The following is a 20,710-nucleotide window of genomic DNA, read 5'->3' as shown; positions in this document are numbered from 1 at the left end:
AAAATCAAGCGACTATAGTAGTTCTTACTCCCACTCCCACTACAGATCTCCGAGACCCACTGCACTTAGATCAATTCGCAAGTAGCAAATACCACCACCTCTACAGTACTCTCTCCCCCCCAAACATGGCATCCAAAGTCTACGACGTGCTGATCATAGGTGGGGGCCCAGCCGGCCTCACGGTGGCCACCACCATCGCACGACAGCTACAGACAGCCATCGTCCTCGACTCGGGCGCCTACCGCAACGCTCGAACAGAACATATGCATGGAGTCCCAGGCTTCGACCACGTAGACCCGGCAGTGTTCAGGACCAAGGCCAAAGGTGATATCCTGGCTCGCTATGATACCGTCGAGTTCAAGAGAGCCTGGGTCGCCAAGATCGAGAAACTCCAGTCGGGCCGTTTCCAGGCCACAGACGGGCTGGGAAACGTATATGAGGGCCGCAAGATTGCCTTGGCCACTGGGGTGAAGGATGTGATGCTGGATATCGAGGGTTACGACGAGTGTTGGGGCTGGGGGATGTGAGTGAAGGCGGATTCTGGCCCTTTGCTGTGTGTATGTGAAGAAGGCCGTATAAATGCTGATAAACCCCCCCCCCCCCTCTCTCGTTTAGCTTCCACTGTCTCTTTTGCCATGGATTCGAGGAGCGAGGCGGAGACTCGGCCGGATTGCTGGCTATGGGCATGCTCGCCAAATCGACCATGGCGACGCATGTCGGCAACATGGCTCTCCAATTCGCCAAGAAGCTGACAGTCTATACGAATGGAGACGAAGAGGTGGCCAAGGAAATTCAGGCGAATGCCAAGATTGCCGACTCGGAGACGAGAGTCAACTTCGAAAAGCGCCGTATCAAGAGCCTCAAGCTGATCTCTCGAGACACATCAGATGTGCTAGTAACGCTTGAGGACGGCACCGAGATCAAGGAGTCCTTTATTGTAGGATGATTTTTCTTTGGCCATGTTCCCATTTATGTGTGATGTTTACTAGCACTCGGTACTAATGAATGACTACCACAGACTCACTATCCTGACGCTGAGCTGAATGGCCCGTTTGCATCTCAGCTCGGACTGACGCTTGGCGAGAGCGGACAAATTGACGTGCATCCTCCATTCAACGAAACTAGTTTGCATGGCGTTTTTGCCGCTGGAGATGCCGCTTCAACAGGGAGAGTGGTTCCAATTGCAATCTATGGGGGCTCGTTGGCAGCTGGTGGCTTAGTTGCGCAGTTGTTGGCGGAGAAGGCGGAAGGGAAATAGCACTGGTTTCTGCTGGATAACAGTCAGTCCATTTCTCAGGAATCTTATGTCTTGTTATCAATATATCTCAATAGTGGAAATAAGACTGAAACATGAATAAGTCAATTTTGGCCCTCGGCCACATCGTTGAAATTGCCATTTGAAAAGCATCTCTCATCGTCCAAGCTTCCACCACTCAGGAAAGTCTCTCTCTTTCCTCAACTCTTCAGACCCCGCCTCGAGAGACTTGAGCCAGTCCCCTCTCCAGCCTTCTTGTACATCACCTCTGTGCTTGAAGGGGCCACCAAACAGCCATAGAAAAGTGCCCTCGGCTCTTGATTTTTCGACATCGAACAGTCCCATGGCTATGTCCACAAAAACACCATTCTTATCGTTAGCATAGAAGACGCAAGCAGAACACCTGGAGCAGAAGTATCTCTTGACGCCCTCTGAGCTGCGATAGACCGCAAGAGTGCCCAGTCTCGGATCACGAGTCTTGATATCCGTTGATACAGCTGCGTAGAGATCCTGCACCGTCTTAGGGAACTCGGCCGCGTCATCGGCAGTCGTCGAGGTGGTGGTTGGGTAGGCGACGTGTTTCAAGAATGCAAAAGTCCAGTTGACAAAGTCGATACCGAAGCTTGTTCTGCACGACTTGCAAGCGTCTGTGCCGACCACAGGCTTTCTGCTGACCGGATCGACAAACCATGGCAACTTCTGCGCTTCCATTGCAGCATATTCTCGCAGCGCTTGACCGGACTGGAAGACAAGATTGACGCCTTTGCAGTGGCATCGGAATGGAATCTCCTCCGTACCACTCTTCCAATCCGCCGTGGGGAAGGCCATTGCCGGCCAGTCGTCTGCGAGCTTCTCGCTTGTATGCTTCAACTCAGACCAGCGCGGAACCGACTGCCCATCACCATTGGGCTTACGCATCCACAGACTCGCGCCGCCGTCGATCGTATCCCCCACAAACATGTGATCGATCATCTTCACGAGCCCTTGTGGGCCGTCATCAACCAGGCAGCCGGTGAATAGTCCGTACTGTCTCCCGTTCTCTCCGCCAACACTGCCGTCCTTGCGCTGTGGCATGTCCCAGAACATGGTGCTTGAACAGGTGCCGCAGTAGAGTATCTGGAGCACCTTGGAGAAGTCGTACGTCTTCAACGTTGACGTGCGGATGGCCTCGTAGTCACCTGGCCAGGCAATGTCGTTCGAGTACATAGCTCCGGTGAGATGTCGACACGAGTCGCAGTGGCATGTTGTCGCTCCGAGGGGGAGGCTTGAGCGCTGGACGACGGCGGTAAAGGTGTGGGTTTTGCACAGGCATTGCGCCGTGATGTGCACATTGTTGTCGTTTTGAGAAGCCATCTTTGTTTGCTGGGAAAATCCGTCTGGTTTAGATTGATCTTGAGATTGTTTGTCTTTGCATTGTGTTGCGCGTGGATGGATCTCCTTTAAAGTCCCATCAGACGTCAGTTGTCATTCTCAGCCCTTTGAAGGTGGCCATGACGGGAGGTCGCCAAGGCATGTCAAAACAGTTGTCTGCAGGGCGTGAAAAACCACCAGTAGCCCGCGCAACTTGTCACCGTGCATGCGAAATGCGCATAATCGGGTCAGTCTTTACGCCCTATTGAAAATTGTGGTCAATTATGGATTATAATGTGACATCAGGCCTGTATCATCTCTCAGATTCTCCTCTATTCATGATGAAGATGTTTATGTCGAGAGCCCATTGCCGCCTACTTTATTTCTCGACTTCTCTCAAGCCATGGCCAGCTCACTATCTTGTGACTCTTCGTTATACAATGCTCTTCCGCATAAAAGCAGCGATCAACTTGACATCCTCAAATCCAGGGGTCCCAACTTCATAAAGGGGCGCATCCTTCCACTTGACGTAGCCCATTCTTAGATACCAGTTCTCGTTGCCCGCCCCTCTCGGCAGCATCCGGCCATCATTGGCACGCGCATACTCGGCCCGGTACTCTTCCTCGTCATAGTACCTGTTGCTCAGCGTCGTGATAGCAAGAGCCCTGCAGTTCTTGGACCCGTACGGCTCCTCCCTCGCGACCCGCTCCATCGTCTCCATTACGGCCCGCCCAAGCTTCAGGTTTCGGTGTTCGGGCAGGATGAATAGCCGCGCGACCGTGAGCACGGATTTGTCGTGCGGGTTGGCGACTTCCAGGTCGGCTGGCTCGGAGTCGGAGTCGAGGGACACGTGGCCGACGCGCAGGTCCGGGTGGGATGCCGGTTTGATCCAGAACATGTTCTTGGTTCCGGCGTCCATGGCCGTGCGCCACACATCGAGGTAGTCTGGTGTGTCCGCCCAGCCGCAGATTTTGCGCTGGCGGAGAAGTTCGGTGCACTGCGCTTCGTCACGGAAGTTGATGGGCTCGAGGAAGCACTTTGGCTCTGTGGCTGATTCGGAGGACGCCATAGTGCAAGGCGTAATTTGGGATCTATCCCTCTCTTCCCTTCTCTATGATTTATCTGTTCTTTCTTTGCCTCTCTTTTTCCTGCTGTATGACACAAATTGAACCGTGACAACTTGGCCGCTTCGAGGAATATATAATCAGGTCCTCAATACCCTTGTCACTACTACCACAGTGCGAAGTGGACCACTTGTGTAGAGACTTACGGCGGCCTGGAGTGGGGTGGCACTACTATGTAAGTAATAGTATCAGCTGAAAGAGGCCAAGGCCTCCCACTTTGCATCCTCAAGGGCGTGCATGACATTACTTGCCCAGGCGCGCAGTGCAGTCTTGGATGCTGAATTCGAGCTGACAAGTGGACCTCAGTGCATGCTGATTATTCTCCGTCCTAGGGTCATTGGTATGGAGGATTCGAATGTAAGCACGCGTAACACTGTGCAAAGATGTACATTCCCTTACATGACTTCAGAGTACCGAGCTCGAGAACAAGAGTTAACCTCTATACAACAGCTGCTATTACTATGGCCTCTTCTAACCCTCCTGTTTTTCTTCTTTTCTTTTCTTTTTATTCTTTCTTTCTTCCAAGACAGAACCCCTTAACTATTATAAATGCAGTCTAATACTACCCATACTTGTCATCATCCAAAGCTCAGGCGAGCTTCTGGCCGGGTTGTGTCTTGAAAATTAGTAAAAGGAAGAGTCAGGTGTACTGTAGATACCAGATAATCACCCCATGCTCGGAGTGGGAACCCGGCAGGAAGTGGGTAAGGGAATTCCTTAGAGCACTTGCTGGCGTTATGAGTCAATACCTCTGATACGAGACTGTTAAAAGGGTCATCGAGCGCAAAATCATTTGACATTGGTTGTGTATGGGAAAACAGCATCTTTAAAAGCAGATCTACAGTATTTCTTTCGAATCGCACGCATCTTGAGCTCATGCCCGTCTACGCTCGTCTCGTGCTATTTGAAACATGTTTCCCTGAAACTTTCCCTCGGAGTAAGACTGACGACGAGACAATCGAGGGATATCGGCCCTCCATGGCCTAATACTGAAACCCACGGGGTAATAATGACAGCAGGCAGAACAGCGATTCCAGCGCCCTATTTCGTCACCAATCCGCTACTAGTCGTCGGTCCTACAGCCTCCAATAATCCATAGACATCATCAGATAATTAAGCACAACATTCGAAAGGCTGAAGAACCCCGTCTCATAGCCTGGTTTGCTCCCCGTTGAGCGCCTTGAAAGCTCTGACCAATGGACTTACATGGAGTAGCAGAGCACCGTATGAACTTGAGCAGCTCTCGCACGGCCCTACCTTAGATCTTGCACAGAATCCAGGTCAGAGAGAGCCATTACTACAAAATGCTGGAATTCAAGGCTGATTCGTGGGTGTACGCGATGAATTGGTTCATGATGAGGTCGCGAAGACTTTCAAGTGATAGACAGGAATACCTGGCATGCCTCGTCTTCCCTCGTCTATGTCTAAGTACTGTGCAAGCGTTGCCGCGCAGGGAGCTTTCCAATGGATGGGTCGTCGTTACGGTCAAGCTGTACAATAGGGCCAATCGCTTCTATAGAATTGTTACATACAATACTGCAGTATCTGAAAAGCCATGCTCACCTCACTCTTCTGCACCTCCGACAATGGTATTGTCTGGGTGGTGGCTGCCAAGACCTTGTCCCCAGGATAATAGACCATATGGATCTGATGGTTTCACATGAGTTCTTCCATCTCAAGAACATTGTTGGGAAAAGTCATGATACAGTATTCTAAAGGTCCAAATACTGTTCCGAAAATACTTAGCTGACATAGAAGCGGTGAAGAGAGACATGGACCATACGAATAGGTTATTCTAGGGAGCAAGCTAATGTCTAATGTATCTCAGTGTGTATCTAGTTCATAGAATCTAGGAACCAAAAGCCCAACAACAACAATCAGATCAACCAGTCTTATCTACACGCAGAAAACTAGAAATCTCAACCCAGAAGATCAGTTCGGCTTAACATTCGGGGGCAGCTCCACGTCTGCTCCAGGAGGCAGTTCTTCGTCCGGGAGCCCGATTCCAAGCTCCACGATCTCGTCCCAACTGCGGCCCATGCCTCCAGCGCCTTTCGTAAGTTCCGACTGTGTCAACTTTAGAGGCCCTCCCTCCTCAGCCGGCGCTCTCTCGGCAAAGTCATATACTCGAAAGTCCGCATTAAAGTAATGGTCCCCCGTGACAGCCTGCCTCATAAACCCGGAGTGCGAAACAACCACAATCACCTTCTCGGGCCGGTGATACAGCTCCTCAAGGTCCGACTGGGCGCGCGCGAGCAAATTTTCCTTCTTGTACTTGTACTTGGCGCCAGCGGGCGAGACCTTGTCCGGATAGACGGGGTCGACATGGCTGAAGTCGATCTTGGGAAACTCAGCGGCCACCACGGAGACAGGCAAGCCAGTGTCGCAGGGCTTGGCCGAGTTCTCCTGCCAGCCCGCGTGCGCCTGGATGGGCACGCCTCGCTCGATAAGCCAGCCGAGAGAGAGCATTGCCGTCTCGCAGGTGCGGCGCATGGCGCTGCAGATGATCAGGCCGATGTTGGACTTGAGATCCTCGGGCAGTTTCTCCTGGAGGACCTGGCTCAGCTCGGCGCACTGGGCACGACCAAGGTCAGAGAGTCCTGGGTCCCGGATTGTGTAGTCTGGCAAAGTGTGTAAGTGAGTCGGAGATTCGAGGCCAAGAGATGGGGTCTGGGCGGGAGAGGACTCACCTTGGTTCACATTGTGTAAGGCTTCGGCATGGCGTATGAGGAGTAATGTTGGAGGCATTTTCAGGTCTGGTGTAGGATGGCGACTCTTTCCTTTTTGGCTGTCTGATAATTTTCTAGGATTAGATCTTGATGAGAACAATAGCAAAAGTTCTTAAGACGCCCAGAAATTTACACCGCCTGGAGGAAGTTCATATACTCGAGAATGCTTAGAAGGAGGTGAGTAAGTAGATCGACATGACATGTTGTAATGCTATCATGTCTCTGATTGCAGCGACTCAGTACAGTGTGAGATACGCTTCTACTGTCCCGCTGCGTTGGCTCGGGTAGGACAAGCGCTCGGCAGGCAAACGTCAGAAGCTCTTCAACAATGCTGAACGCAAGCGATCGTAAACCGCACTCTCGAAACAATTGCTACTCTTCATTCCAAAAGGAATTAATTGTCACACACATACAAAAAACACACAAACTCCTTCTCTTCGCCATGACCAGTGTTGAGGAGCTGTTCAAAGTGAGTCCTTCTGCTGCAGAACCTCGCCTGCAAGGACACCGAGGGCTGACCAGAATCATTACCAGAAATCCGGCTTGCCCAGCAAACGCAAGCTGGAACCGCTGCGTGACCCAAGTGAGCTTTCCTTTCCCCTTCATCCCTTGATAGCCTCCCTCTGTCTTTACTTTTGCGCATGTCACTTACACCCGAAACCTATAAGATCAAGTTTATAAATCCGCCAAGCTCTCCAATGGCTCCTCCCGACACGCCCAAGTAGACGATGCCACTGACGACCACGACGACCTCGAAGCCGGACCCGCGCCGCCCCCCGATGGCGAAGACGACGACGGCGACTACGGCCCGTCGATGCCGCCTGGAGACGAAGACGAGCCCGAAGACGAGGAGGGTCGCTTCTTCGGCGGCGGCGTAACCGCCCAGGAGTCTCGCGCGCTCGACTACATCAACGCGACCGACGCTGGCGACGACGCCTCCCTCCTGGCCGAGGAGAAGATCGACCTTGCGTGGCTGAAGAAGACGGCCCTCAAGTTCGAGCAGCGCATCAACAAAAACGCCACCCAGCGCGCAAAGTATGAGTCCGACCCGGCCAAATTCATCCAGAGCGAGGCGGACCTCGACGCCGACATTAAGGCCTTGAGCATCCTCGGCGAGCACCCGGAGCTGTACCCACAGCTGGTTGAGCTGGGCACGGTCGGGAGCCTAGTGGGCCTACTGGCCCATGAGAACACGGACATCGCCATCGGGGCCATTGAGATCATCGGCGAGTTGACGGACGAGGACGTCGCCGCCGAGGAGGAGCAGTGGGACGCCCTGGTCGGCGCCCTGCTCGAGTCGGATCTCGTGGGCCTGCTGGTGAGCAACTTGCAGCGGCTGAATGAGGATTGCGACGATGAGGCGGACCGGGACGGTGTCTACAAGGCACTTGGTGTCGTGGAGAATCTGTGCTCCAATGTTGCCACGGCCGAGAAGATCGGGGCAGAAGAGGGCCTCATAAGATGGCTGCTGCAGCGGATCCAGAAAAAGGAGCGGCCCATCACGCAGAACAAGCAATACGCGGCCGAGGTCCTGGCCATTCTAGTGCAGAGCTCGCCTGCAAATAGGAGGAAACTGGCATCTATGGATGCGGTCGATGTCATGCTGCAGCTGGTTGCTTCGTACCGGAAGCTGGACCCAGAGAAGGGCGAGGAGGAGGAGTACATGGAAAATCTATTCGAAGCGCTTACAAGCATTGTGGACGAGCCCGAAGGGAAGAGGAAATACGTCGAAGCTGAAGGTATCGAGTTATGTCTGATCATGCTGAAGGAAGGCAAGCGCAGCAAACCTGCTGCGCTGCGCATGATCGACCACGCGGTGGGCGGCGTGTCTGCAGCGGAAGTGTGTCAGAAGTTGGTGGACGCGGGCGGGCTAAAGACGATTTTCACCATGTTCATGAAGAAGCATCCGGATAACCAGACAACCGAGCATCTGGTCGGCATCTTCTCGTGGATGCTGCGCCTGCTCCCAGCCAACTCTTCGGAGCGGATCCGACTCTTGGCCAAGTTCGTGGAGAAGGATTATGAGAAGGCCGACAAGCTGATCAAGCTCCGACGGGACTTTGCAGCGCGGCTGCGGCTGATCGACGAGCAAATGGACAAGGAGAAACAGCGGTCTTCAGAAGAGAATGCGGACCTGGAAGATGAGCGCTTCCTGCGGCGGCTTGATGCGGGCCTCTTCACACTGCAGACGATCGATGTTGTTCTGGCTTGGTTGATTGCCGAGGACGACGGCGCACGAAAGAAGATCATGGCTTGGCTCGCGGATCGAGATGAGACGTTCGAGGTCATCAAGACCTCGCTGCAGGAGCGGCTTGCTGCCATTGACGACAAGGAGTCTCAGGATGGTAAGGACAGCGCCGAGATGCTGACGACGCTGATGGAGTTTTTGTGATTACATGATACCACGATAGAATGGGACAAATGCACAACATATTGCAATTCAAACCATAGATCTATATGTCGCTCGCCTTCCGAGTTTTACGGTACTCCATACACACAGCTCCCCGTATGTTTCTACCTTTCTCCAGAGATCAGCCGCTCCTTGAGGGCGACAAGTTGCCTCTGACCCCGCCTCCACGACCTCCCTGGTGCACTCCAGTCGTCCTTTTCTTAACACCAGCCCAGCAATCACGCCGATGTAGGAGCCACAGGCTTGACCTCGAATACAGCAGTCAGCAGGTCCTTGACGACCTTGTCCTGGTTCTTCTTGCCCGACTCCTTGATCTCCTTGATCTTCTCCTCGGCCTCCTTATTTGCTTCTTCCTCGGCTTTCTTATTTCCTTGTGAGTGCTGTGGGGGAAGTTGGAACGTCTCGTTAGTAACTCATGACCGATCGGATTCAGCGCAATAGCAGGACATTGTTTGCTAGGACTGGCGGGGAAAGAATGGGGTCGAGTCGGGCTGTTATTCGTACCTCGGCCTCGAACTTCTTGTATTCCTCTTCCTTGTTCGACTTGTACTGGTCTATTTCCTTCCTGGCCTCGTCACGAGCCTCCTTGACGCGCTTCGTCCGATCTGGTTTGCCATGTCAGTGAGTCCCTCTCTCCCTCTCTCTCTCTTTCCTTCACGCTGAATAGTGGGTTCGCCCGCAAGGAAGATGCAGGATGTTGTGGCAGGTTGCGTACATTCTCGTGCTATTTTTGGACATCATCGTCAGCTACCCTTATGTCTGGCATCATGTGTCTTGGGGGGGGGGGGGATGTTGGAATATTGCCGTACCCTTCTGGACGATCTTGGAGGCGTCTTTCTCAGCCTAACAGTATTTTGTGAGCCACTCGCCCTCTTCTTAAGAATATATATCAGCCATCCTACCTCCAGGAGGGTCTGGATGCCCGCCGAGTTCTGCGCAGACTGTCATCCCATTGTGTCAGCTCTTCGCTTCGGCCAGATGATCGTCTTTGAGTCGTTGCCCACCATAATGACGAGATGAGAACAGAAAATCAAGGACAAGTCGGCGGAGAGAGTGAGGAGGAAGAGGTGGGGGTTGGATCGGTAAAATGTGTGTCTTGTTGGGTTGTCCTGGTAGTGGTCGATGTCGAGAGTTGGAAAGATAATGAAATGAGAGGAAGACGGCTATTACGACCACCAACTCGCTGGGATGCCCAGCGATGATGGAGAGGGTGGGACAGCTCCAGCGGGAAGCTTACCTGGTACTATTACTGGATAGTACAGGGGTTGTGCCGGGGGGTGAGTAGCCATCCGGCAGCTATCTGCCTGCCGCTGTGCCAGTATGACGGCGACAGTGCTATGGGAAACAATATTTCGAGTGGCATGTGCTCTCGATTGCGTCTGGGCTTGCTTGACCACCTTCCACGCTCGCACGATGATAAAGCAGCTTCCGTATTCAGTCCTTCCCAAAACCTCCCTCTCCTTCGGCACTCTCCTTGAACTACCCAGGTAATTACCACGATGGCATCTCGCGGCTCAAAGATCGCTCTCGCCGGCACATCCCTCTTCGCCGTGACGACCATCGTCTTTGTGCATTTCCAGCAAAAGGCCGAGAAATCTGTATGCGTCCCCTTTTCTTCTTCGCATTCAGTCGTCTCATTTCTCTTTGCTGACGATACGGCCTGATTGGTCCTGCCTAGGCCATGCACCAAGGTGTCGTCCGCGACATGGAACAACAGCGCGTCAAGCGGGAGCGCCAGCTCGATTTTGAGCTGCAGAAGCAGCTAGAAGCCGAGTACAAGCAGGAGCAGACCGTGCGGGCCTCTTCCGGTGCCGTTTTTGACAGTGTGAAAAAAATAGAATGATTTGGAGAGAAACCAAGAAGAAAGCAAAAATCAAGAGCTGGCCCGGCTGAGGCCTTTCCCCAAGCGAGAGCGGAAGGGAAGGGAAGGCGTCACAGGGCCAGCAGGCTCACGCCAAGATCTATCAATGGTTCGAGGTGATGGTGCTGCCACATTAAAAAGAGAAGAAATCTATCTTCCAAGGGACATATTCTACGCATGAGGGTGTGGCTAAGAAGCTGTCACCGAATTGCTTGGCCGGATGAAAGGACTCCGCTGCGTTACGCAAACGCTGCGCATGACGAGCACGCCCTGATGCAGATCGCACGCTACTTAGATAAATAAATATAAATCAGGCCGAGGTTCCAATGCTCGAGCCACGAAGACTGTCACAGGAATCCTGTGAAGACAGACAAGAATGAAGGATTGAATCAATCAGGACATAAGTCTTAGCATCTCGGCGAGTCTCCCCATACAGTTGAGTTACAGGGGATATACACCATAGTAACCAGGGGAAAATCCGTACATCGCCTCTCAAGACTGCGCTGGCCCTAGATACGTAAAACCGGGCATCTCATTTTAGTTCTTTCTGATTTGGGCTGGTAAACTACCACAGGCGGTATCTCTTTTGTTCTAGAAATTTCGAATCTTCTCAGGCCCATATTTCCGCGTGTAACGCCCCCGGTCCCCATTCGGGTGATAACTCATTCTGATCGGTAGACATCGCCCCTTTTGGCAATATCTACCATACAAGTCTCCTTCAAGGTGAGACTACTCACGGTGTTCACCTTCATATCGATTTTGTCTTCCTCGTCCCTCCTGGCTGGGGAATAATCCCACCACAAAAGACCAGCAACTCCAACGCCGAAATCCATGCATACTATATTTGCCTTTCTTGCCCTCTCCAGCCGCGCAAATCGCCAATTGCGCCACAGAGCGAAGGGGTATGAGACCTCTGTGGATCCACTGAGCGCAAGCTGGAGAGAGCGCGAGAAAGAGAGAGTGCGCGCCGATGAACATAATTGCTCATCTGATGGAAACACCCGAACGGTCCGTAAACATGCGTGAGGCAATGTTCATAGCCGCAAGCTCCTGGAAGAGCAGCTTCGCAGCGTAGGGGATGTAGACCTGTGCGATCTTGGTCTTGTTCTTGCAAGGTCGGCACTCAAAGGTTTGTTTGGTGAGATTACTATAGCATAGCACGTCAGTAAAGTGAAGGAGGGAAAGACAACAGGCAATAATGAGGAAACTCACGCGATAGGCGTCATGAGTCCACAAATCTCGCAGATGTGGACTCGGAACGCATCTGAAACCTCAAACAGGCGCTCCTTCAGGAAGGCAGCGGCGCCGTGAGCTATCATACAGTCACGTTCCATTTCTCCGAAACGCAGACCACCATCTCGAGCACGACCCTCAACGGGCTGGCGTGTCATGATCTGCACTGGGCCACGAGCGCGCGCGTGGATCTTGTCGTCCACCATGTGACGGAGACGCTGGTAGTACGTCGGGCCGAAGAAGACCTGTGCTCTGAGTTTGCGGCCTGTGTGCCCGTTGTACATGACTTCAAAGCCACGCGACTGGTATCCGTGCTGGCGGAGAAGTTCCGAGATCGAATCGACCGTGACCTCTGTGAATGGAGTCGCATCACCCTCCATTCCCTTCAGTGTCGCCAATTTGGACATGAGGCACTCAATCAAATGAGCAATGGTCATACGAGACGGAATAGCGTGCGGGTTGATGATGATATCGGGGGTGATACCCTCGCGGGTAAAAGGCATGTCCTCCTGCCGGTAGGTGACACCGATAGTGCCCTTTTGACCGTGACGGGAGGCAAACTTGTCACCAATCTGGGGAATCTTGGTAGTTCGGACGCGCACTTTCACGTAGCGGAGGCCATCTTGATTGGTTGTGACAATAACAGAATCAATGATACCGCTCTCCGTGCTTCGGAGGGGGGTGGAGGCGTCGCGCTTCACGTGCTGCTCGGTTCGTTGACCGAGCTCCTGGTTGTCGGCATTGATCGGCGAGGTCTTGCCGATTATAATGTCCTCACCAGACACCCGGACTCCTGGTGCAATGATGCCGTCGTCGTCCAGCTTGTCATACGTGCCGTGCTTTAGACGGAGAGTATCGCTCCTGAATGGTTTCTCGAATGACTCGACGACATTGATACCGACGCGCTTCTCCGAATCGGTATAGGACCGGAAGAACAGACTGCGGAACAAACCACGATCGATGCTGCTCTGATTCATGATGACAGAATCTTCTTGGTTGTATCCAGAGTAGCAGGCGATAGCGACTATGGCGTTCTGCCCAGCCGGAAGTTCTCTGAACTTCAGGAATTCCATGGACCGGGTCGTGGCGAGTGGTTTTTGGGGATAGTAAAGAATATTCGCCATCGTATCCATGCGGCGAGAGTAGTTGGTGAGGAAGAAACCCATGGCTTGCTTACCCATGGCCGACTGGTAGGTGTTACGAGGGGACTACGAAAGTGTATGGCATCAGCAAAGGTGCGGTCATGAGAAGGCAGCCCTGGGAGTTTACTTACCTGATTGTGATCCGGGAAGGGAATGATGCTGGCGCAGATTCCAAGAAGCATAGCGGGATGAATCTCACAGTGGGTGTACATGTGAATATCCGGGTTAATCCTGGTCTTAACACGGGCATTCAAGCTCCTGCCTTCGTCCTCAGGCTCTTCGTCTTTGCCGTCCTTTCCTCGGAGCTTGCGCTGACGGAAGTCTTCAAGGTCTTCGGGGGTCATACAAATCATGGCTGTCTCCTCTTCTTCGGCGTCGAGATACTCAATGACACCGCTATTCTGCAGGCCATCCCACCCAAAGTAGTCCTCGTCATCTTTCTTTCTGGAGTACTTTGCATCATCCTCAAGACGCCTGCAGTGCTCCTTGGTCAGAGCCAGGGTCCCCTCCTCGGCTCCTGTCTCGTTGTCCGGTGTGTTGACGACGAACAGAGGCCGCATCACACGACCAGCATCAGAGAAAATCTTGAACTCGCGGTCACGGATATCTCGCACTAGAGAGACCTCATGAGAGATGATGCACCGACGTCGAAGCTCTTGCACAAGAGTGACCAAGTGCGCCGGCTGGCTGTGGACACCAACCCACGTGCCGTTAATGAAGATCTTGGTGGCATCAGGGCTGGCGCCGGGCTCGTATTCCTCCAGCACTTCCATATTGCGTTGGACCATGAAGTCCTTGATAGGCTCCGCTGGGGAACCGACACTGACGTAGCACATGAGCGACAGGTTCTTGACAAGACCGCAAGCCTGACCCTCGGGAGTCTCTGCAGGACAAACCAAGCCCCAGTGGGTATTGTGCAGCTGGCGAGGCTTGGCCAGCTTACCATCACGTCCAATGGGAGTGTTTGTGCGTCGCAAATGAGACAGTGTCGAGGCGAAGGTGTATCGATTCAGAACCTGAGAGACACCAGCCGTAGAGCTCATGGCCTTCTTCTGCTCGCCCCAGTTGCCCGTCGCAAGGGAGTACTTGAGACCGTTTGTGAGGGTGGAGTGGCGGATGCCCAATGCGAGGTCGAAGTGCTTGCCCTCGCTGACGCACCGCTTCATGTATGCCATCATGTCGCCAGTCAACTTCTTGACAATGTTGCGGAACAGCTTTGCCAAGAGCGGCCCAGCCAGGTCGAGACGCTTCTTGCCGAAATGGTCACGGTCATCTGTGTCACGGCGGCCCAGGGCACACTGTAGCAGTTTGTGCGTCATATATCCAAGAAAGTAAGCCTTGCGAGTCTCGCAACCCTCTGTCTGCGCAATGTGAGGAAGCAGCTCTTTCTGCAGGATCTCCTTTGCATTCTTCATCCGCTGGATCTTGGATGCGCTGTGTCCCGAGTTGCTACGCTTCGCAATGTAGTCCAGAGCAACCTCCCGCTCCTGGATTGCAAAGGCCTCCTCGATACAAGGGCGCAACATCTCCATCATCTGCGTGTCTTGTCGGTCATAACAGACGGCATTCAAGATGTCCTCGTCACTGATGACACCGAGTGCACGGAAAACAATCGCGATCGGGATTTCCTTCTTGACATAGGGCAAGGTCGCTTGGATCGTCTGTCCGAAACCTCCCCGCGCAGTCTCGCCCTTGGCCTTGAGCTTGAGCGTCGTGGAGCTGATGAGGCGCGAGCCTTTTTCGAGAGCGCTTCGAATTTCCGCCTGATACAGATCGGGGCTCGGCTGCGCCTTCTTGAAGACCTGCACAATGTTGGCAGCGGAGCGCTCCTGTGCGATCAAGACCTTCTCGCTACCATTGATAATGAAGTAGCCACCTTGGTCGTAGGGACACTCGTTCAGCATGAACAGGCCGTCATCGTCCTCGCCACGCAGATGGCAAATTTGAGACTTCACCATGATGGGTAGTTTCCCAATGTATACCATGTCCCGCAGGTGCTCTGGTGTGCTCTTCTTCGACGCTGGGTCCTCCTCAGCCTGGTCCTGGTCCCACGCGATAGTGGTTGGCAGCTCTCCAGTCTCGGCCCAGTGTTGGTGCTGATCGGCGTCCATGTCTTCGACGGTGACCTTCCTTTCCCTCGCGACCGAGACCGTCTTTGTTATCTTGACGTAGAGCGGGCAGGAGTAGGTGAGGTTTCGGTCGCGACATTCGTAAGGAAGCAGGTTCTTGATGCTGCCGTCTGCCTCGGTCAGGGTCGGGCGGGTCATCAAGATATTGCCGAACTTGATCTCGTATCGGCGAATGCGGGCAGGCTCATCATCATCGGTCTCTGGTAGAGTCTGGTCGAGGCTGACGGTGGAGTATTCGTCGATCAGGGACTGGACGGTGCTGTTGGTAAACTCGTCAAAGGAGTCGATCTGCTGGGAAACGAGGCCCTTCCTGTTGAAAAAAGAGGAGATGACGGTCCAGCAGTCTTCAGCAGTGATGAAGCTGTCATCGTAGTCGCCCTCGTCCCCATCTCCACCGAAGTCGTTTTCCCACACATCATCACCATAGGCGGCCATCTTGCCAGAACGTTGCGCGTATTGCAAGTGTGAATTGTGTGGATAGAGTCGCAGAGAGGCCGTCGCGCGGGAGACTTGCCGTAAAGAATCGCGTAGCTCGGTAGGCAAACAGGTAGGTTCCGAGGGGGTCGAAGGAACAAAGAGGAAGAAGGAAAGAGGAGAAGAACGCGAGGCAAGTAAAGTACGAAGTGATGGTAATGGTGATTAGAAATGGCGGCCCACCACCAGACAGCTGGGTCGCATCGACTCCAAAGACGCACGCAGCTTCAGATCATCAAAGGAAACGAAATGATAGGATTTCACAACCAGAGTAGAAAGTTCCGGAGCAGGCCAGATGGTTTGCGCCCTTTTTTGGTGGTGTCTTGGGGAAAGGAAGGGTGGTGGACGACAGTTCGTGTCGGTGCACGTCGTCTGGGGATTTTTGTTGCTAGAGGTTCTTTGCTATGGATGGGAGGCGACCTGATGCTGCTGTATCAGCCGTGGTCGCTTCCCTGCTAACTGACTTTGGCTAGTGTATCTTACATCCATGACCCTGTCACTTCACCTTGCAGCCCAGCCCTTACATAATCAGTCACAGCTGAAAATAGACGTCCCATGGGTCACCATCTAACTAGAATAGTCCCCACACTCTTCTCTCCTATTCTGTACACGGTGCAGCTACTGACAAAGGTTCTTCTTCAACTACATATCCTCTTGGTAGTTAGTTGTCCATGCAGTGATGATTTTTCTAGGAACCATCTCTTACCTTATGCTAAGACTCCTCGTGCTATAATCACCCTCTCCATTGCATAGCTATGATGACTCACATCGGCTCTAGGCCTCAGGCCCTTTGACAACAATTTTCTGGGAAGGCATTTTGTATCTACTTGTCACAAAGAAGCCAACAACTTGCCAAGAGCAGGAGATGATAATAACGCAGTGTTGTAGTAATGGCGGTGCATACAGTGGAAACATCAAGCTATTTGTTTATTATGGGTATGGGAAATCAGCCACAAGCAATCATGGGCCTACAAGACAGTATTGCATGTTCTAATCATATGCCTACGCAATTTTCACAGCACTGCAGCCTGTTTAGAATAGGTCAATAATGATCAAGGATGTGACAGAAGAGCAACAAATTTCATCATGGCCAAGTTGAACTGCACAGTTGACCAGACTAACAGTGATACGTGCGGAGGGCAACCTCTTGATAATCTCACCTACAAAGATAATCAAGGTCTAAGATTGGTCTTCAATAATTTCATGTCTGTTAATCATTCAAAAAGTGCCAATCAAACCCATCATGGCTCGAAAGTGCGGTCCAGTCATATGCATCTGGAAGTCATGAGCTGTGACCTCTTCTATGGGGAATGGCTTTGGGACACATTATAAATAACAATCTCAACCGCTAAGTGCCTCTGAACATCTGGGAAATAATATTTATCTACTAACTTTTGCCTCAAAATTCCCCTCAACACAATTTCTATTCCAAGTCAGAGATTTCGTCAAAGATTTGGAGCACCATTGACCTCGGAAGATAATTACTTGTCTCTTGGACTCAATCTTGATCCATTATCCAAAAACACATCAGTCCACAAGCAACATGCCTACTGACAACCACAAGAAGGACAAACATAATTCCCCCAAATGTGGAGCATGCAGATCAAAACTGAAGCATTTTCCTCTCGGGCATCTTCGTGAGGCCAGGCTTGTTGACACACATTCCGATATCCCAAACCGAAAGGCTCTCGAATACTTTTCCTTAAAGGGCAAATCGACATCCAAGCATCGTTCTTACAGCTTCGACTCTCAGTCATGCCAGGCTTCACACAGCACAGAAAACCATGGGAGCACTACTCAGACCCCATCACCAGAGCGGCACAGCTCTGGTCAAGACTTTGAACTTTTCGATGTGAGAGAGCAGGCTCCAGTGAGGCGTCCAGAGGCAAATCAACATGAAGCAGTTGAGAGCAGCCTTGACTCCGAGTCTTCGGGTGGCGCATTCATGTCTGGCGCGCAGCCAGCTCCAGTGTATAGGTCTGGCGGGAATTCCTCATCTCAGAGACATAGCTTTTCCCCCGATGTATCAGGTCATGTGCCAACAAGAGTCCATCCAGGGACAGCACGGTCATTTTCGCCAATGCCACAAGGACAAACTCGTTCTCCAGTCCTCCAAGATCGACATCGCGAATCAGACCACCAGGATCCATCACCTTCTATTCGACCAGGACGTCAGACTGGGACTCGACACACTGGACGTGGTCATGTTTGCTATTTGCCACAGACTCAGCAGCCCCTTTCTGATTCGCCTGATAACCATGAAGACAACCGGGAGTTGGGTCATCCATGTTATGTCACTATGGAAGTATCTGAGTTCACAGAAGACGACACAAGCTCATTATCAGCAAATTCTTTCCATAGTGCTTCCGACAGACGAAAGTCCCTGTCAGAGGATTAAGGTATGTCGAATAATCACGCTTAACTAAACACCTCAAGAGGCCATTGCGGGATGACAGCCACCATTTTCCCCTGTTCTGTTCTCAAAGACTGCATATGGCACATTAACATCAAGAACCTCAATTTTGTTTGACCCTGCTCATTGGTCCTATAGAGGAACATGACAAGGAAGTTAGATGATGCATTGCGTTACTTGAGTAGAGACACAAGAAATAATACTGCTTTTCTATTGATTATGAATGATTCACTCTCAGTGCCTCCCCATGATGTGATGGACTTCCACTACAGTCCATACAGAAGCTTCACTAATGAGGACTTTACATGGTAGAAAATACAAGTTCATAAGTGAAGTTGAACCTTGTAGTACTTTTTAAATGGGTTTTTTCCTTTCCTGGCCTGCTATTATACTAGGAGGTACTACTGAATATGTATCTGATTTGTCTACAAGTCTACCTTTAACATCATTTAATAATCTTCTGGTTGTTTTTTTCGAATAACTCATATGAGAACCCCAGGAGGAAAACAATTGAGGAGGGCACTGAGGCTTGCGTGTGAATAATCATGTTTTAGGTACTGACAATTGCGCTTCATACAAGCAAAATGGACTAGTTTCACATAAGAAATAGAATATCATTGATCAAGGCATCGTTGTTGTTCAGGACCAGGTAACCTGAGCCTGATTTGACCTCACAGCAGAGTAAATGATGTACAAGTCGCACTGTGATATGTTGCACACCTCCATCTGCTGCTGAATACATACTATCCAAATGTATGTACCTCCTGATGATGAACGTCAGTTAAAAGTCCTATCACTTTCCTGAGCCGGTCTGCGCATATCAATCAACAATTCTCCACACATTCCAATCGGATTCTTGACACAATAGGCTCGGGTGCCCGGCATAGTCACAAGGAATAGTGAGGCAAGAGGTTTATACAGACTTAAGGGGGAGCAACGGAAGTCATTTATTTGTCACGGAACTCCATGAGGCGATACAAGAAAGAATATAAATACATCTCTGCTTGAGCAGTTTCTCGACCAGCGTGTTCTTGGCATCGCTCATACATGATCAGGATGCACAGTCTGAAGGCTTGTGCACAGTTGCTAAGATCGAATTTGCATGCTTTCAAAGCCAACGGGTACTGCTCCTCACCGCTACCAACATTGAAACATCTTCGTGGCCTGATACTTTGACAGTTTTCACAGACCAGCCTTGCGTCTTTGCAGATCAAAATGCCTCATAAACACCATCACTCATCCCACGACAAGAAGTCACACCACTCGTCCGGAAACCAAGGGTCTAGGCATCATTCATCTGGGAACCATCACGGGGAACATCACGCTTCTGGGAGCCAATCTGCCGGACAACAGGCGTCTAGTTCCCACCACCATCATCACCATCACCACCACGAGACTTCAAACGAGCGAGAACGTCGTCACAAGAGGGAACAGGGGATATATTCCCAGAAATATGACTGTAACGGCAATTTTCTCGAAGCCCCTCCCATAGTTCAGTATTTAGGCGGAAGAGTCTATGGAGCTCACGGACCCCAGTCTCATATGAGCCCCAGCCGATGGCCCGGGTTTACAACCTGGATGGCTGGGGGCTCGATTAGACCACATGGCGACTGGGATCAATACGCTGATTATTATTACGCTGATGGCGCCCAGTACGGGTCGTACACTGGGGAAGAGGCTGAGCATCCTCCTCATGCTACGACCTCTGCGTCATCCCAGAGCTCACAACATGCTGCCCGGCCCGTAGAGGGAGAACATCCAGTGCAAGGACAGGCGGGCGAAGAGGCTGCCCGATCTCAACATGGTGAGGATCAGGGCGGTAATCACAGTTCACACCATTCAGCATGATACTGAGGAGCCGCTAACCTAGCAGGATAACCTTTCATGGTTCATGTTTACACCCATGCTCGGGAGGTTCCTGTTTGGCGGTGAATTTTCGTCGATAAGATGGGAATGCTGAGTTGTTGTTGATGCAGAAACATGCTTGATATTTTGGCTCCTGCAAGTTGATCGTATGAATGCTTCACGTTTGCACGCTGCGGATGAACGAGAGAATTTTGAGCGCTTCGTTACATAAGTAAGTAGTTTGCAAACCACAATAAACTCTTGCGTCTTCAGATTTGGTTTCACGTCAAATACGCCCATGTTTAGTGACCATTCTGAATTCTCATGACTTGAACTGGTTTTCTAGATTATTGGTGGTTAAGTACGGGCTTCAAACATAGTTGCTTATACCTTTTTGACCACTAGTAATGACAAGAAACAGGTGATGTGACTGCAAATCAAGTCTGCAGGGCCCTAGGCAGGTGCTTAAGCACTTACTATGCAAGCTCCCATCAATCACTACTTGACTTCTTACTCAGTGTTCTCTCGAGGCTAGAGGCGGCTAGGAGCAATGGCTCAATGTAGTGTTGCCTACTACGAATTTTAGACAGAACTACTTAAGCACAGTCACGAGGATAGATGCGACTGCTGGATACATTCATGTCACCCAATATAATTACTGCTTCCATGGAATTACGTGGCGGATTCGGGACCTTCCAGCACTACCACCAAGTTCGCCTGATTTTGAACCTATCCTCCACACCAA

General features: G+C 51.6%; 8 protein-coding genes across 8 annotated transcripts; 3 read left to right on the top strand and 5 right to left on the bottom strand.

Annotated features, from left to right (window-relative positions):
• Nucleotides 1–118: 118 nt before the first annotated feature.
• Nucleotides 119–1,361, top strand: M406DRAFT_358423 (FAD/NAD(P)-binding domain-containing protein). The gene is made up of 3 exons (XM_040923891.1): nucleotides 119–523; nucleotides 616–937; nucleotides 1,019–1,361. Exons 1-3 carry the CDS (start codon nucleotides 126–128, stop codon nucleotides 1,256–1,258), a joined length of 960 nt encoding a protein of 319 aa, XP_040771955.1. The 5' UTR covers nucleotides 119–125; the 3' UTR covers nucleotides 1,259–1,361.
• A 50-nt stretch (nucleotides 1,362–1,411) lies between these two features.
• Nucleotides 1,412–2,608, bottom strand: M406DRAFT_267186 (uncharacterized protein; the record flags this gene model as incomplete). Its single annotated transcript, XM_040917861.1, has 1 exon — nucleotides 1,412–2,608. One exon carries the CDS (start codon nucleotides 2,606–2,608, stop codon nucleotides 1,412–1,414), a length of 1,197 nt encoding a protein of 398 aa, XP_040771954.1.
• A 329-nt stretch (nucleotides 2,609–2,937) lies between these two features.
• Nucleotides 2,938–3,738, bottom strand: M406DRAFT_358422 (uncharacterized protein). The gene has a single exon (XM_040923890.1). The coding sequence runs from the start codon at nucleotides 3,672–3,674 to the stop codon at nucleotides 3,039–3,041; it is 636 nt and encodes a 211-aa protein (XP_040771953.1). The 5' UTR covers nucleotides 3,675–3,738; the 3' UTR covers nucleotides 2,938–3,038.
• A 1,923-nt stretch (nucleotides 3,739–5,661) lies between these two features.
• Nucleotides 5,662–6,477, bottom strand: M406DRAFT_343113 (phosphoglycerate mutase-like protein; the record flags this gene model as incomplete). The annotated part of the gene is made up of 2 exons (XM_040921841.1): nucleotides 5,662–6,350; nucleotides 6,420–6,477. 2 exons carry the CDS (start codon nucleotides 6,475–6,477, stop codon nucleotides 5,662–5,664), a joined length of 747 nt encoding a protein of 248 aa, XP_040771952.1.
• A 423-nt stretch (nucleotides 6,478–6,900) lies between these two features.
• Nucleotides 6,901–8,850, top strand: M406DRAFT_343112 (DUF1716-domain-containing protein; the record flags this gene model as incomplete). Its single annotated transcript, XM_040921840.1, has 3 exons — nucleotides 6,901–6,927; nucleotides 6,993–7,041; nucleotides 7,127–8,850. The coding sequence occupies 3 exons, from the start codon at nucleotides 6,901–6,903 to the stop codon at nucleotides 8,848–8,850; spliced, it is 1,800 nt and encodes a 599-aa protein (XP_040771951.1).
• A 32-nt stretch (nucleotides 8,851–8,882) lies between these two features.
• Nucleotides 8,883–9,880, bottom strand: VMA-10 (vacuolar ATP synthase subunit G). The gene is made up of 6 exons (XM_040923889.1): nucleotides 9,873–9,880; nucleotides 9,771–9,809; nucleotides 9,678–9,711; nucleotides 9,584–9,592; nucleotides 9,373–9,473; nucleotides 8,883–9,248 (listed from the first exon to the last, which is right to left on the bottom strand). The coding sequence occupies exons 1-6, from the start codon at nucleotides 9,873–9,875 to the stop codon at nucleotides 9,087–9,089; spliced, it is 348 nt and encodes a 115-aa protein (XP_040771950.1). The 5' UTR covers nucleotides 9,876–9,880; the 3' UTR covers nucleotides 8,883–9,086.
• Nucleotides 9,881–10,348: 468 nt separating this feature from the next.
• On the top strand, nucleotides 10,349–11,058 carry M406DRAFT_358419 (uncharacterized protein). Its single transcript, XM_040923888.1, has 2 exons — nucleotides 10,349–10,466; nucleotides 10,547–11,058. The coding sequence occupies exons 1-2, from the start codon at nucleotides 10,368–10,370 to the stop codon at nucleotides 10,709–10,711; spliced, it is 264 nt and encodes an 87-aa protein (XP_040771949.1). The 5' UTR covers nucleotides 10,349–10,367; the 3' UTR covers nucleotides 10,712–11,058.
• A 197-nt stretch (nucleotides 11,059–11,255) lies between these two features.
• M406DRAFT_348358 (beta and beta-prime subunits of DNA dependent RNA-polymerase) lies at nucleotides 11,256–15,668 on the bottom strand (the record flags this gene model as incomplete). Its single annotated transcript, XM_040922382.1, has 3 exons — nucleotides 11,256–11,876; nucleotides 11,942–13,170; nucleotides 13,236–15,668. 3 exons carry the CDS (start codon nucleotides 15,666–15,668, stop codon nucleotides 11,714–11,716), a joined length of 3,825 nt encoding a protein of 1,274 aa, XP_040771948.1. The 3' UTR covers nucleotides 11,256–11,713.
• Between the last annotated feature and the right edge of the window lie 5,042 nt (nucleotides 15,669–20,710).

This window comes from Cryphonectria parasitica (assembly GCF_011745365.1).
Source record: "Cryphonectria parasitica EP155 unplaced genomic scaffold M406scaffold_9, whole genome shotgun sequence".
Lineage (NCBI taxonomy): Eukaryota > Fungi > Ascomycota > Sordariomycetes > Diaporthales > Cryphonectriaceae > Cryphonectria > Cryphonectria parasitica.
This window is presented reverse-complemented; position numbering and strand designations above follow the sequence as displayed.